Source organism: Ceratotherium simum, chromosome 33 (genome assembly GCF_057802395.1).
Source record: "Ceratotherium simum simum isolate JZ-2026a chromosome 33, ASM5780239v1, whole genome shotgun sequence".
NCBI classification, from domain to species: Eukaryota; Metazoa; Chordata; class Mammalia; order Perissodactyla; family Rhinocerotidae; genus Ceratotherium; species Ceratotherium simum.
Window position 1 is genome coordinate 18,933,444 of NC_141932.1, and position 15,712 is coordinate 18,949,155.

The 15,712-nt window shown below is 57.0% G+C and overlaps 1 protein-coding gene across 5 annotated transcripts in view; it reads right to left on the reverse strand.

Annotated features, from left to right (window-relative positions):
- Positions 1 to 14,602, reverse strand: part of GRIK5 (glutamate ionotropic receptor kainate type subunit 5) — a 56,616-nt gene extending 42,014 nt beyond the window's left edge. Inside the window, exons 1-11 of one of the 5 annotated variants that reach the window (XM_087421682.1) lie at positions 14,462 to 14,602; positions 10,840 to 10,968; positions 10,354 to 10,518; positions 7,866 to 7,963; positions 7,606 to 7,771; positions 5,208 to 5,386; positions 3,392 to 3,445; positions 3,138 to 3,299; positions 1,266 to 1,418; positions 775 to 879; positions 547 to 654 (exon numbers count right to left, since the gene is read on the reverse strand). In XM_087421682.1, coding sequence (XP_087277808.1) covers positions 547 to 654; positions 775 to 879; positions 1,266 to 1,418; positions 3,138 to 3,299; positions 3,392 to 3,445; positions 5,208 to 5,386; positions 7,606 to 7,771; positions 7,866 to 7,963; positions 10,354 to 10,518; positions 10,840 to 10,918 — 1,269 coding nt within the window. In that variant the 5' untranslated portion in view covers positions 10,919 to 10,968; positions 14,462 to 14,602. Of the gene's footprint in view, positions 1 to 546; positions 655 to 774; positions 880 to 1,265; positions 1,419 to 3,137; positions 3,300 to 3,391; positions 3,446 to 5,207; positions 5,387 to 7,605; positions 7,772 to 7,865; positions 7,964 to 10,353; positions 10,519 to 10,839; positions 10,969 to 11,367; positions 11,891 to 14,461 lie in introns of those variants that run through there. The other 4 variants (XM_087421679.1, XM_087421680.1, XM_087421684.1 and 1 more) reach the window with 4 other exon arrangements.
- Between the last annotated feature and the right edge of the window lie 1,110 nt (positions 14,603 to 15,712).

Sequence of the window (15,712 nt, forward strand, 5' to 3'; positions counted from 1 at the left end):
TCTGGAGCCTCAGAGACTCAGCTCCTGTCCCAGCTATGCCCTATACTTGCTGTGTGACCTGGGGAAGTCACTTCACCTCTCTGAAACTTGGTTTCACATCTTCAAGATGGATATTAAATAAGTTGGCATATGTCAACACTCATTTGGCAAGGATGACAAAACGACCACTCTAGCGATCATGATTTATGGGGGTCTACCACGGGCCAGACACTGTGTGAGGCACCCTGCCTGTGCAGCCTCATGGAATCCTCATGATATGCACCTATGAGCCAGTCGTTTCTGTCTCTGCCATGTGACAGCAGGCTGGCAGAGCCCGGGGCTGGACCTGGCTCTGATGGCAGAGTCTGTGCCCTCCCCTGCTCTGGCAGCGATTAGGATGGTGATGCCTTGGTCACAATCGGGGGTTGTCGGGTGCATGAGTCATGCTCCCACTGATCTGTGCGCTGTGCCAGCCAAGGCTTCCCTCCTCCTCACTAGGACCTGGCTGGGGCATTGCTCAGGAAAGGCTCCTTCACCTTCTGCCCCACCCTCCCAAGGGCCACTCACCAGGATGGTTGTGACCACCAGTGTCTTGTTGGCCAGTGTCTGCGACAGGTTGATGTCCAGGGTGGTGGCATTCATGGCCAGGGTCCGGTTAGAGTACCATACCCCAATCTGTTGCAGAGAGGGTGCTGTCAGCACAGGCCCTGCCTGAGGACGCCTCAGCCCTCTGGGCCCTGGCCCCACCCCACTCTCACCCCATGAGGGCTCTGGCGTCTCCCTGGGCCTGCTCACCTCGCGGTGGCCGTGCCGGGACTTCTCTAGGATGCGCAGGGTGTAGTTGGTCCTCTGCCCTTTGCTGTTGAACTCGACTCGCCCAGTCAGCCCATCATACTCTACCTAGCAGGGTGGGAGGCGGGCAGAGGGAGGGGTGGCAAGGGCCCAGAGAGACGGGCCAGAGAGGCCCACAGGGGACAAGACAGAGGTGGAGTGGACAAGAGAGAGGGAGAGGGACCAGGCAGACAAGAGAGAGCGAGAGGGACCACGAAGGATCACAGTTAAAGGAGCAAGAACACACCAGCAAAAGAGGGGAGACAGAAACAAAGACACAGGGAAAGAGCAGCACAGACAGGAAGACGAAGGCCAGGAGAAGAGGGACGAGAGAGAAGAGCGAGGAAGAGGTACAGGTCGGGGAGAGGGCAAAGGGGCCGCAGGGTGGACACAGTGAGTGCCCCCGCCTGAGGTGGGCTGCCCTGTCCCCTCTGCCCTCCCCGCCCCCGGCTCACCATGCGCAAGTAGTTCATGAGGCTGGTCCCGTGGGGCCAAATATTGGCTGACGTACAGGCCAGCGGCTTCACGCCAATCTCCTGGCTGCGATTCAGTTCCCGGACGGCGCTCACCACCACGTGCACGGCGTCAAACATCAGGGCAGCCGACAGCTGTCGGGGGGCAGAGGTGGGGCAAGATGGGGCAGAGGCAGCTTAACCAGGGGAACCCCAAAGCCCCTGTGGTGCTACCCCTAAGCCCTCAGATAATTTCTCTCTCTCTAGGAATGTGAACCACACAGGTCAGCATCAAGGAAGGGTCTCTGGGCATCTTCCTTAGGGAAATGTGGCTAACAGTGGGAAAGGTGTGCATGCTGTCCATGCCTTTGTGGCAGTAGCTCTTCTTGACGGCATGTGGCCACTTGTCTGTTTGGGGAAGGGCACATCTGAGAGGATCTGCCTGGACAGCCAGCTGTGTCACTCCCACGGGACTATGTTGTGGGCCTAAGGGCATGCCCAGGAATCTGTCTGCATGGCTGGTGCAGCTGGGGAAAGACAGCCATAGCCCCTGTCTGAGTGTGTCTGGGGTCACATTTATGTGGGTGGGGCTGGACACTCTCTCTACCTAGCAGGGTGGGAGGCGGGCAGAGGGAGGGGTGGCAAGGGCCCAGAGAGACGGGCCAGAGAGGCCCACAGGGGACAAGACAGAGGTGGAGTGGACAAGAGAGAGGCACCCAAATGTGCCTATTTGTCTATATACCAGGTGGGTGTGGTGTCCAGGAGGCAGGACAGCATAATGGTTGTGAGCCTGGGCCTGGGAGGCAGGCAGCTCTCAGCTGGAGGCCTCATGTAGAAGACTACCCCTACCCCTCTCTGAACCTCAGTTTCTTCCCCTGTAAATGGGGATAATCGTAATCTCTACCTCTGAGCACTAACATGGGGATCAAGTGAGATAATTAATGCATGTAAAGAACTCAAAACAGCTCCTGGCACACAATGAATGCCTCATACATACTGGCCACTCAGCTCTGACTGATGGCACAGGGCGTCTGGTGCGCGTGTGTTTGTGAGAGTGTGTCTTAGCCAGGTGGGTGTGAAGGTCTGAGTATCTGTGTTGTGTAGGTAGGCACAGGGGTGTGTACAAATGTGCCTCTGTGTACATCTGACTGCATGGCTCGGTGTCCGTGTGTTTCTGTGCACGGAGGGGTGTCTTGGTATCTTGGTATGTGACTAGATGTCTGTGAACAAATACACATAAATATGCATCTTTCGTATGTTTGCATTTATTCAACAAATATGTCGGACACCTACTATGAGCCAGGCTGTTTTAGGTGCTGGGGATACAACGGTAAATGAACAGACAAAAACCCCTACCCTCACCTACACATCTGGATCTACATCTGTATATAAGTAAATTATAGAGCAAGCCACATGGTGATCAGACAAGCAAAGACAGGTGCTACAGAGGAAAATATGGCAGGGAAGGGGGCTAATTGGTAGGTAGTTTCCCATTTTTTACATAGGGAGGTCAAGGAAGGTCTTACAACCGAGAGGACATTTGAACGACTTGGCGATGAGGTAGTGAGTCACTAGTTCTCTGGGGAATTGCACATGAAGCAGTAGGAAGAGTGTGCAAAGGCCCTGAGGTGCACATGTGCTGGGGCAGCAGAGGCACCTGGAGGAGGCTGGTGTGGCTGGGGCGGCGTGGGAAGTGGAGAGGAACAAACAGGTCAGACTTATCTCAGGGCCACACTGGGAGGCCTTCTGGCATGTACTTGGAAAGTGAGTGAGGGCGCTGGAGGGTTCTGAGCACTCTCTGACCGAGGTTTGAAGGGGCCCCCAGAAGTGTCTATATGCAGGGCATCTGTGTGTCTAGGGGGTAAGGGCGCTCACCGCGGGGCCCGGGTAAGTGCTGACTTCGCAGTTCTCCCTCCAAGACATGTTGAGGCTGCGCACAAACTCGGGGTAGAAGGGGTGCGAGGTGTTGAACATGGAGAAGCCCAGGATGTTGGAGGAGTCCTCCACGATACCGTCCAGGTGCAGGATGGGGAAGTCCTATGACCGAGAAGACGGGGTGAGGCCTGGGGCCGGGCCCCACATGGGGCAGACGCTGTGGGAGGGCCGGAGGGGCTGGAGCGGGTACGCACCATGGTGGTGAGGATGTACTTGTAAAACGCTGAGGTCATTCCCAGCTCCGAGGCCTGGAGAACACGGGAAGGTAGAGGCGGCAGGAGAGGCAGAGACCCACAGGCAGAAATGGAGAGAAGCCGAGAGAGAAAGAGAGATTGAGAGACAGGCCTAGTGAAGACACCTTGTGGGAAACAGTAAGAGACACTCAGAGACAGAGCGAGACAGGGAGAAGGAGACACGTGCAGGCAGAGGGGGACCTTGGTCCCTCATGTCGCACGACGCTGACTGACTGGTGCCCCAGGTGGGACGCAGATTTTGCTAGAAGAGAGAATGGCGCCGTCAGATGCCCACGTCCCTTTTTAGGGCACTTAGAAAACTGCCTTCTGGAGACAGTTAGGTGAAGGGACACCTCAGAAATGAGGTGGGTGGGGGAGCGTATCCAGAACCTTAATCTTAATCCCCATGCTACCCCAAAGCCAAGTCTGGGCTGCTCCTATATAGGGCTCAGCCTGGTCACAGGTCAGATAAACTACCCCTGCCATCTTTAAAAGCACTTTGCAGGGGCCGGCCCTGTGGCTTAGCGGTTAAGTGCGTGCACTCCACTACTGGCAGCCCGGGTTCAGATCCCGGGTGCACACTGACGCACCACTTCTCCAGCCATGCTGAGGCGGCGTCCCACATACAGCAACTAGAAGGATGTGCAACTATGACATACAACTATCTACTGGGGCTTTGGGGAAAAAAAGGAGGAGGATTGGCAATAGATGTTAGCTCAGGGCCGGTCTTCCTCAGCAAAAAGAGGAGGATTGGCATGGATGTTAGCTCAGTGCTGATCTTCCTCACAAAAAAAAAAAAAAAGGCACTTTGCAATGAAAGGCAGCCAACTTGAATCTCAAGATGCATGTCTGAGCCCCTTTCTCACAGTCCTCCAGAACAAAGCTAGAAGACCTCTCCATGCCAGGAGTGACCAGTCCTATCCCGCTATGATCAGGAGAATGGCAAGTGACATCAGCTGGCATTGTCTGAGTGGCAGGATCTGTTATCACATGGGTTACAGCCCATTCCACGACAGGGAAGTGCAGGCTCAGAGGAAGGTGACCACTGGTCACTCAGTTCACATGGGAGGGGCCGGGACCCCAACCCAGGCCTTCCTGCCTCCCGAGCCTGACATCCTTTCTCTAAGCCTTCCAGCCTCAAGAGCCCTGTGGATTCTGTCCACACTTCTTTCTGTAAGCTAAGATCAGGAGTGACATATGGTTTTAATTAAAACAAAACTGGAGAAAAATAAATAATACAGATTAGATTATGAGGAAAAATTAAGAGCAAGGAAGCAATGAATGATTAATGAATGTGGGTCACTGATGGATGGCAGGAGGTGGGCCCAGGGGGAAGGCCCTGGCGCTAGCCCCACCCGGGTGCCCTTGAGCCAGTTCGTTCCCCCCCAAACCCCAGCTCCTTCATCCACAAAACGATCATCACACCTGGACCACAGGATGGGGTGAGAGCCAAACTGAAGAATACATGCAAAGCACCTCAACACACAGCAGGACAGGGCCAAGTACTATCCAAGTGCTTCCCCCGACACACTCATGAACCCTACATCAACCCACGAGGTAGCAACTACTCACAGAGGAGAGAGGAGTGACCAGGGGTGCAAATGGGAAGCCACTGAGCTGAGAGACAAACTTCAGGATTATCGTCTACACAAAGGAAGCAGGTCTCCACACCCCCGTGCGACCACTGAGGCCCATGGGCACTGGGTGACTTGCTCTGTCACCCCATGTTTCTGCCCATGACCCTGCAGGAAATCAGAGATGGGGCGGGGGGACCCACCTTACGGAGGATGAGGTGGGAGATGGACGCATTGGCGTCAATGATGATGGTGGACACCTTGTCGTCACGGATCTCCTTGAGCAGCGGCGTGGGGTCCCGGCTATCATCCAGCATCCTCACTGACAGCGTCTCCTTGGAGATGAGGAAGCCACGCACCAGTTCCTCCAATCGCAGCAGGCCTGAGGGAGGGGTCGGCCCGGGTTAGAGCCCCTCCGTGTGCCCAGACATGGGGAAGACACTCCCTCCTCCTCCCCAACACGGGGTAGCTGGGGAGAGAATGAGGGCGCTCAGGAGATGCGGGCAGCTGTCCAGAGCGCAGCTGGTTCTCTTGGGGTACTGGGCCCAGGGTCCTCCCGAATTAAAATCCCAACCTAGACCTCCCCTAGATCTCCAGATGCCTGTCTCCTGCCACCTTTCTGCCCTTACTGGGATATGTGACAGGCATCTCACATTTCACATGCACAAAGCCACACTGTGCTCCTCTCGCCCAAACCACCCTGTCTTCCAGGGTCAGTGAACAAACTCCACGCTGCCAGTTACTCAGGCCAAAACCCTTGCCGGCAGCCTGGCCTTCTCTCTCACACCCACACCCCATCCACGCAGGCTCTATCTTCAAAACACATCAGATGCCATGGCGCTGCACCACCATCACTGGCCCAAGCTACTGCCATCTGTTGCCTGCTACAACAGCCACACTTGTCCCCGGAGGGTCCATTCCCTACACAGCAGCCAGAACCATGTAAAGCAGACATGTCCCTCCTCTGCCTAAACCCTCCAATAGATTCTCGTTCGTTCAGAGTGAAGGCCAAAGTCCTCACAGCCTCCAAGGCCCACTCCATCTGCCCACCTGCTTCGTCACCTCCCTGACCTCGTCTCCTCCTCTCTCACTCCAGCCACACCAGCCTCCTTGCTGTCTGACACACGTGACGGTCATGCTCCTGTCTTGTGGCCTTTGCACTGGCTGTTCCCTCTGCCTGGAATGTTCTTCTCCCAGATCCCCATGCAGCTCCCTTCCTTACCACCTTCAGATCTTTACTCAAATGTCACCTCCTCAGTGAGGCCTACACCCACCATTCCATTTCAATTTGCACCCACCCCACTCCAGCACACCTCTTCCGTTTCTGCATAGGATTTATTCCAGCTACACGATGTCCTTATCTATGTTCATTGCCCAGCTCCTCCCGTTACAATGTGGTGTGAGAAGGGCAGGGATCCCAGCCTGGCTTGCACACTGCTATATGCTCTATCTTTGATACCAAGAACAACATCTGGCACACAGCAGGTGCTCAGTAAATACCTTTTGAAAGAGGAATTCCTCCTGGATGTTACTGAGCGCAGCCCTCTCTCTCTCTTAAGCTGCACAAACCCACCAGCCTAGCGGACATCTCCACTTGAATGTCTCAAAGACATCTCAAACCCAGCGTGTGCCCCTGAACTGACTGTCCCTTCCTCCTTGGGCAGAAGCCTGGTCACCACCTATGACCCCACCCTCTCCCTTCCCTCACGACTCTCCTCAACTCCATCCTGGCCTCTCCACTCCCACTGCCAGAGCCCCAACCAGCAGCATCTCTCCCTGCCTCTGGTTGGTCTCCCTGCCACATCCCGTGTCACTCTCCAGTCCACCCTCTACACTGCAGCCAAAGAGTTCTTCCTGCAATACACCTCAGGCCACATCCCCTTGCCCCGACCTGTGTGGGAGCCTTCATCATCTTCAGGATAAAATACAAGGTCCTATGTGACCATGCCCCACCCACGTGTCCTACTTCATTGCTCCCACATACCACCCACAGAGAGCATCCTTGAGCCTCTCAAAGGGGCCACACTCCCTGGGCCTCCGCCTCTGCCCTGCCATGCTGTGCCCTCTGCTCAGAGCATGCTCCCCGCCTTCCTCCCCCACTGCAATTCCTCCCCAACCTTCAGGTCCAGCTTAGATGTCCCCTTCTCAAGGATATGAGCTCCCCCAGAACCTCCCAGGCTGGGTTAGGATTCCCTCCTGTGCACTCCTACAGCCCCCTGCATGCCTCCTGACAGAGCACGTGTCACTTTGCATCACCACCACCCAACTACCGTGTTCTCCACTAGCCCTGGAGTTCTCTGAAGTCAGGGACCACACCTAGTGCTATTCACTGCTAAACTGCCAGGGCCTAGCAGGGGCCTTGCACCTAGGTGCTAGTCACTATCTGTTGACTAAATGGTCTCTTTGGGGAGGTGGGGGGGTTCTGTGGAAGCAGCAGTCAGCATTCCTAAAGGGGAAGGGATGGTGGGGACCAGAAGAGCCTGCGCCTGGGTCCCCCAGGGGTTATAACTAGGGGTCCTAATCACTGTGTGGGACACTAGATATCTTGGGAAGGGGAGTTTGGGGGAACAGAAAACAAAACATCCAGGCCTCCTCCCTCACACTCAGCCTTGGCGCAGATGAGGCTGGCCGAGGGATAGTTGAAGGACTTGAGGATTCGGGAGACTGCCAGGCTGACGTCCTCGTTACTGGGGTACAGGCTGACGGATGCGAAGCGAAGGTACTGCAGGCGCGGTGTCTCCTCGGGACCCACCTTGATGTGGGGGATCTGGACAAAGAAGTAGCCTTTGCTTCTATCCTGCTCCCCTCTCCCCACCCTTGCCTCCCAGGGACCCGCCCACCACCACCCCACACCACCTCACCTCCTTCTCCCCACAGATATGGCTCACGGTGGAGGCTGATGCAGGGCTGGAGGAGGGCCCCAGGACAGACACGACCCCCTTGGGCAGGATCTGACACACTGCGAGGGGTGGGAAGAGACCAAGAGACTGCAGAGTCAGGGACCCTCTCTCTTCTCTTCGTCCCCACTCCTCAGGGAACCGCCCTCAGGGAACCCCCACCAAGTGTTGGGAACCCCCACCAAGTGTTGGGAACCATTCAGGAGAAGATCCGACACTCAAGCTGCCTGATCGTCCTCTGCCACCCGGAACTCAGAGGCCCAAACCCTGACCCCACCCACCGCAGTGGACAAAAGGAGCTGGCACAAGTCACAGAAAGACAAGGAAACATGCCAACAGTGGGATGGGCCAGACCAAGAGAGAACAAAGGAAGGGATGAAGAAAAAACACCAGGGGCCTCCTTCTGGCTGCAGACCCAGTGCCTGGTTCCTCAGCCTTCGTCTGTCTCAACCTTTCTAACCACACTACAACCCAGGGTGCATCCAACACTCCCTCTACCCTGAACCCACGGCCAAGGTCCCCTCTACACTCTACACCCCAAACACCACTCTTCTGTGCATTTACCTGCTTTTCTTTCTTCCACTTTTTCCCCCTTAAACACGTGTGCATCTCAGGAGGTGGAAGCTGTTGTTTTTGCCTGCCCAGTGCCCACTCTCATGGCAGAACCCTAACTTTTCCTCAGGGAACCATGTGGTTCCCAAGATTGATTGGCACCTGACCCAGGATCACAGAACCACATTGTCCTGGACACAGTGATTGGTTCAGAGACGGGGACGGGCTCAAACCAGGCCATTGAGAGACTTCCTCAGGCCTTCTGCAAAAATTATTAGTGGGTTTGCTAAACTGGTGAGATGTAAGTTTTAAGCTGTTGAGGCCATCCTGCCACCAGGTGGGGAGGGCATTCCTGAAAATGAAGCCAACTCAGAGGAAAGCAGGACCCAGAGATGAAGACAGAGAGATTCCTGGAACATCATTTGGGCAACTGGATCCAGCCAGGCCTGAAACAATCTTGGGACATCATTTGAGTACCTGGATCCAACCATGCCTGAAATCAGTCCTCAGGCGTTTTCACGACATGAGCTGATAAGTTCCCTTTTCTCCTTAAGGCAGCCTGAGTTGGGTTTCTGCCACAGGCAACTAAAAGCATCATAACTAAATGTCTCATCTTCCTCCAAACTTGTTCATTCTACGCCTTCCACGCTGGTGAGGGCCCCACCACTTGCACAGACCAAATACCCGGAAACGGTCCTTGCCTTCCATCTTTCTCACAACAGCCAATTAGTCACCAAATCCTGTCTCCGTTTTGTTTTCAAATTTTCTCGCATCTGTCCACTTCTCTTCAACCCCTCCTCCCCTGCCTTACTTCAGGGCTCTCAACTCAGGCATGCACCAGCCTCCTCACTGAACACCCAAATCTAGCCCCCCAGATTCACCTTTTAGAAGCCCAGCTCCCCGGTCTAAACTAATCAATGGCTCCCCATTGCCTGCGAGTGAAGGCGGCATCTTTCAGCCTGCCACTGCAGGCCTCCTTGAGTTGGCCTGCCAATCGGCCCAGTCTCACTTCCCATTGGCCAGTCACACTCCAGCTCAGAAGTCTCTCACAACCCCCCCAAATATGTCCTGAGTCCAGGTGGTCAGGATGGCTGCAACCCCACACCCTGTTCCTTGGCTCTGAATGCTCCCCCCTCCCCTCCGCCCCAGCTCCAAACTACAGGCACAGGCCTGGAACACCATCTGCCTCCTTACCCTCCATCCCAGCATCTCCCAATTTGTATTCTATGCTGCACCAGTCAAAAAAGTCCAGCAAACATTATACCTCATCCTCTCTCTCATTGATTTGAAGTACACATGAACATCATAAAGGACCTGATAAGGCCTGTAGGAAACACTCCTATCTAAAACATGTTGGCAGGCAGCATCTCCCAAAGACGCATCTCCAGCCCACCTGTTCAAGCGCCACCTATTCACATCCGCTCAGTCCATCAGTATCCAACATATAATTACGCACCCTACTGTGCGGCTGGTCGTGCTCCACGGGGCATACTTGGACCAACACCACTCTTTCTACATCCTGCTCACCCTTCAGAGCTCAGCTTCAGTTTAGCCTTCTCTAGAACACCTTTGCTGCCCCTGCCCCTGAAGTCCCCTGGTCTCAACACCTGGGCCCCTCGTTACTCAACTCTGGGGGCTAAGCACCCCCAGCCAGCTATGAAGCTTATCTTTCAAATGAGGCCCTCAACTCCTCCAGGGCGGGACTGGGACTGGTGCTCTCCCCACCTCCCCATGCCCCGCAGCACCATCTCTGGGAAGGAGAAGGCAGAGCAGACATGAAGAAAGGGGTAGATGGAGCTAGAAGAAGACAAGGTGAGCTGAGGAGGCCGGGGGCTGAGGGACGGACTGAGGGCCATCAGCCTGCCCTGCCTCACCCCACGCCCCCTGTGGCCCTGCTCACTGGTGTCCGTGGTCTCGTACTGGCTGTCCCGCTGCAGCTCAAAGATGTCTACTTCCACTCGGGCCTTGGCTGGGACCTCGATGATCCCGTTGATCTGCTCCCGGGCCAGGGCCAGGGCCAGACGTTCACCACGGCCACACACTGTCTGGTCGTCCAGGATTGCAGCTAAAGGGACACAGGGGTTGGGGTCCAGAACTCCTGCATCCTGAGGGAGAAAGGGCTGCAGTCCTGGACTCCTGGGATCTGAGGTGGGGGTGGGCATGGGGACCAGGGGTCTAGACTCCTGGATCTGAGGCTGGAGAAAGCTGAGAGTCTGGACTTCTGGGCCCAGGGGAAAGAAGGAGCTGGAGGCGGAGGAAAGCTGCGACCTGAAGCCCAGATTCCTGGGTCCTGAGAGACTGGCATGCCTGGTTTCCCAAAGAGGAGCCCCAGGGCCCGATGGGAGGGTATCTGAGGAGGCAGGGGCAGGGGGCTGTAGGGCCTCACCCATGCGCAGTGATGAGAGCACCTGGCAGCTGGGGCTGGCAAAGGCAACAATCAGCAGCAGCAGCAGCTCAGCCGGCATCTTCCTCCCCTCCTCATGGGGACGCAGCTGCCGCGGCCCCCACTCGCCACCTGCAGGGAGATCCCCAACCCATGGGGAGATTGCTGATGTGGGGGCTTCAGAAGCCCTTTGGAAGACTGCTGGGCAGGGTAGTAACTGCAAACCCCAGGACACTGTCAGTGAGCTCTGAAGGGCCCTGCCCTCGTTAGAAGCTGATAGTACTGAGAGCATTGCTAGCAAGAGGCTCAGGCTCAGAGGAGCACCACCACGGAGGAGCTCACGGCGCTCAGGCACTGAGTGGGAGACGCACTGCTAGAGGAGATTCACAGCTACCAAAACAGGAAGGAGGGAGGATGTGGATCTCAGGTAAGAGCAAATTTCAGGGACCATCCCCACCCTAATAGGAAACTAGGAAGTGCCACCCCCCCACCACCCAGTCCCGCCCCTGTCTCTGGGCAGGCAGCCGTTACCAGGCAACAGAAACCGGCTGGAGAGGATGCAGTGGTTGCTAGGCAACCCCATCCCAGGCCTCACTTGCCACCTTACTGACGTCCCTGGTTCCCACAATCCCATGGGGAGAGAGGTCTGGACATCCGGGGTCTGGAGGGCAGAGTATCCAGGAGTTAGGAAACTTGGAGAGACAGGGAAAGATGGAGAGAGAGAGAGACGGAGACAGAGAGAGACACATGGAGACACACAAATAGAGACAGATGTATGAACCCAAGGCTGCTAAGGGGCTAAAAAAAAACAGTAAAGAGTGAGAAGGGGGGACAGGAGAGAGACAGAAAGAGGAAGAGAAGCTGAGAGGGGGAAAATACAAAGAGACTCAGGAAAGGAGAAAGGAAAAAATAGGCAGAAACATAAAAGAGCAGAAAGACAGGAGAATGGGGATAGAAATGGAGAGAAACAGAGGAGAGTTACAAGGAGGTAAGGCTAGGGCTAGGAGGAAGAGGGAAGAGACAGGAAGACAGTGAGACATGGAAATGGAGACAGGGCAGGGCAGGGAGAAAAGAGGGAAATCAAGACACAGGAGAGACAGAATAGAACAGGAAGACAGAGAACGGAGAGAAGACACAAACCCACTGGAGATACCACCAAAGAGAGCCAGGACGGAGGAGTGAGTGAGGCAGGGAGTGTGCTGTCTGCCCAAGCAGGTGCTAAACTGTGGCCCCCCACCCTGCTCTGGGGAGCTGAAGATTAGAGGGGGAGAGTGCATCTTTGCTCCTCACAATTGCTCCACCCCAGAGAGTTAGAGATTTCACCAGGTGCCCCAGCCTTCTGCAGGGTGACCACTGGGCACAGGTGAGTTTGGTCAGATGCATGGCTCCCCAGGTCAAGGGCTATGCCTTAAGGGAAGGGACACGGGTTTCTGTGGGAGATGTTCTGTGAGGCCCAGGGTGTTCCAAGGTGAACCCAGGTGTCTCCCCTCACCCCATCTGATCCCCATGGAAAGAAGGCTTGAGCTGGTGAGATGGCAGAATGAAACCTGCTAGGCGAGGGAGAGGCACAATGCAACACTTCACACAGTCCCTTATGGCCCGGAAAACCTAGGCCAGGGCAGCAGGAGACCCCATCAGTTCCTGCTCTGCCCCCAATTCCCAGGTGACCTTGAGCCATTCCCTCTCTCTCAGGGCCTCTGGGAAAGACAGGCTGGGGAGTAGCAGGGCATGCTGGGGACCCTGGACTGTAATCTGGATCTAAGGTGAAGGCTTGTCAAGGGTGGAGGTGCAAGAGAAGCTGGGAGACCAGGAAAGGAGAACTCACAGGGGAGAGAGGTGTGGAGGGCGGGGCTAGGAGAGAGGCAGGAGTGAGGGTGGTCATCCTGAGACACTAGGGACCTCTGGGGGCAAATTAAGGAGCAGAGACTAGAGGACACAAAGACTGAGGGAGAGACAGGGGTGAGAAGGTCAGGCACCCACAGGTGGCAGACACAGGTAGGAGCAGACAGAGACAGAGTGCAGGGACAGGGCTGGGGGCAGCAAGTACACACAGAGGCACAGGAAGGTACAGAGAGAAAGACAGAGCAAAAGGAGGTCACTGGGGCTAAATGAGAGACAAGGACATACAGACACTACCTAGAAGTGAGACACCAAAGGGGGCAAACAAGAGGGAGGGTGGGAGAGAGAAGGGGCAGGGAGTCAGGCAGGCCTCAGCCCCACAGGCCCAGAGACTCAAGCAAAGCCAGAGAAAGGTGGCAACACAGCAGCCAACTGAGCAGAAGGGGCCCTGCCAGGGGAGAGAGACAAACAAGTGGGCAAGCAAGAAATATCGCAAAGGCGAGAAGGCAAATCAGGTCAGAAAAGGCAAATGGGGTGAGGAGGAGGGCGAAAAAAATGACAACAGGTACGAGAATCGTTGGAAGGAAAGATATCACAAAACTCTGAAAATAAAGAGAGCTAGTCGGAAAGAAAGAAAGAGAAAGTATGTCGGAGCCACATAGCAGATCTATAGAAGAGGAAAGGCAGGCAGGGCAGACACGAGATTGAGAGAGCCTGACTCACAAACTAGGAAAGAGGGTGAGTGAGAGTCAGAGAGGGAAACTGAGGGACCTGGAGGGGCCCAGACAGGGACAGGGCACGTGCCCACATAAGAGGGGCAAGTCCACACAGAGGTGCCACCACTCAGGGTGCTTTGGGGGAGGGGTCAATCTCAGAGCCTGCAAGCCTGAGGCGTGGGGAGGAATGAGAACCAAAAGGCAGGCTGGGAGGTGGGCAAGAGGATGGAGGGGTGGCCAGACCACCAAGGAAAAGACAAGGGGGAGCAGGGAGCAGGGCAGCGGCTAAGGAGTAAGGGATGGAGGAACGGACCCACAGTGGATCTAGGGGAGGAAAACAGAAAAGTGAGAGAAGGAAGACTCCAAGCCCAGAGTTAGCGAGGGAGGAGGACAGGTGAGCAGAGGCACAGGCGGAGCCAACAGTGGACAGAGAGAGTGGAGTGAGGGCTAGATCTGGCATGAGAGCCTCCAAAAGAGACAGCCAAAAGACAGGAGAGTTCTGAGAGAGACAGAGAGGGCCTCCCCTAACACCAAGAAACGGTAAGGCTAACAGTAAAGAAGAGAGAGAAGTTGGAGATTCAGAGAGAAGCCCAAAAGAAACATGAAATGGAGATTCAAAAACAGAAAGCCATTTCCAGGAGATAGAGACCGGCAGGGATCTGGATGGGCCCATAGCAAGCAGAGAAGATGAGGCTCAGAGGGAAAAAGAGAGAGAGAGAGACACTGAAACAGAGTGGGAGAGAGCAGAGCCGGTCACCAGAACCGAGGCTGGAGAAAGCAGGGGCGGAGACATGCCAAGAGTCCAGGAGAAGGAGTGAGACCACAAGTAAGAGCCAGACAGCCCCTCAGGACCCCAGGAGCTGGGGGCTGTGGGGCCACGGTGAGCTGTACCCAGAAGAAGGGGTGAGAAAAGGCCGAGGTGAACGGAGGTTGCGGAGATGGAGGGCGCCGGCAGGCCCCTGGTGGGGGAGGGGGGAAGAGAATGTGGGGGCCCTGCCAGGCAGCAGTGAGCCCAGCCTTCCAGGACCCAGGCCGGGCCCCAGCCCAACCCCCGCCCTGCAGACACTCACGGATCCTGGTGGGACGGAGAGCGAGGACCGACCACAGGAAGATGCTCTGGTGCTGGGTGGTGGTATGGCTGGGGCGGGGGGAGAGGGCAGTCCACAGGGCCCCCTCCCCCGCCTCCCGCGGTGGTCCCCAACTAATCCAAAACGGGGCTCCCCAAGAACAGGGAGGAAGGACAGGTGGTAGAGGAGAGGGCGGGCCGAGGAGGGGAGAAAGGGGAAAGGAGAAAATGGAGGAGAGAAGGGGAGAGAGGAGAGGGGAAGGAGCAAATGGAGGGGAAAGAGGGAGGAAAGGAGGAGAAGAAGGTGAAAACGAAGGGAGGGGGCCAAGGCCAAGCCGGGGGAGGGGGAAGCCGGCCCAGGAAAGGGCCCCGCCCCCTCCCCTAGCCGGGCCGGCCTGGGGGGGCCACGGGGGGCGAGGACTGGGTGGAGACCAGAAAGACGGCCATCAGGGGAAGTGGGGGAGGGGAGGGCTTGGTGGGGGGGAGGGGGCCACCCCTTCCCCCCTCCCCCCTGGAGCCTGGGCCCTGCCCTGGCTGAGGCAAGGGCCTGGAGTCCTCAAGCCCTCAGCCCCCACGGGAAAAGCATGCTGGGGGCGGGGAAAGGCCGAGGAGTGGAGGGGCTGGGAGGATGGGGTGCTGGGAGACCCGGAGAGGCCGAGAAGGCGGCAGGCGAGGTGGTGAGATGGGGAGGAGGGCAGGAGGAGGGAGGAAAGGATGGAGAAGAGCAGGTGGAAGAGGAAGGCGGAGGAGGGTGGAGTGTCCCAGGGGCGCCCGGTGCAGGGCCTCGGAAGGAGGGCCTGGCCACGGACTCCTGGTCCCCTGCGAGGAGCAGCCGCCGGCTCCGGGTCCCCAGCTGAGCCTGCCTCCCTGCTGCTGGCCGCCACCGCCGCTGCTGCTGCTGCTGCCGCTGCCGCTGCCGCCGCCGCCGCCGCCGCCGCCGCCGCCGCCCGCTGCCGCCACCTCTCCTTCTCCCCTCCGAGGCCGCCGCCTGCCTGCCCGCCCGCCGCCCGCGCTGGGTCCTGGAGCGCAGGGGGGCGGGGGGGAGAGAGATGAGGGAGGGAGGGAGGAGGGCAGGCGAGAGGAAGGGAGGGAGGCAGGCAGAGAGAGAGGAGGGAGGGGAGTCCGGAGAGGGGGAACCCGTATTGGTCGGGGCTGGGGGGCCCGCGAGGAGAATGCTGATGAGGGGAAGGCGCTGCATTGGATGGAGGGCCCACCCCGGGGCCACCCCCTCCACCACACCATGCCACCGCCCTGC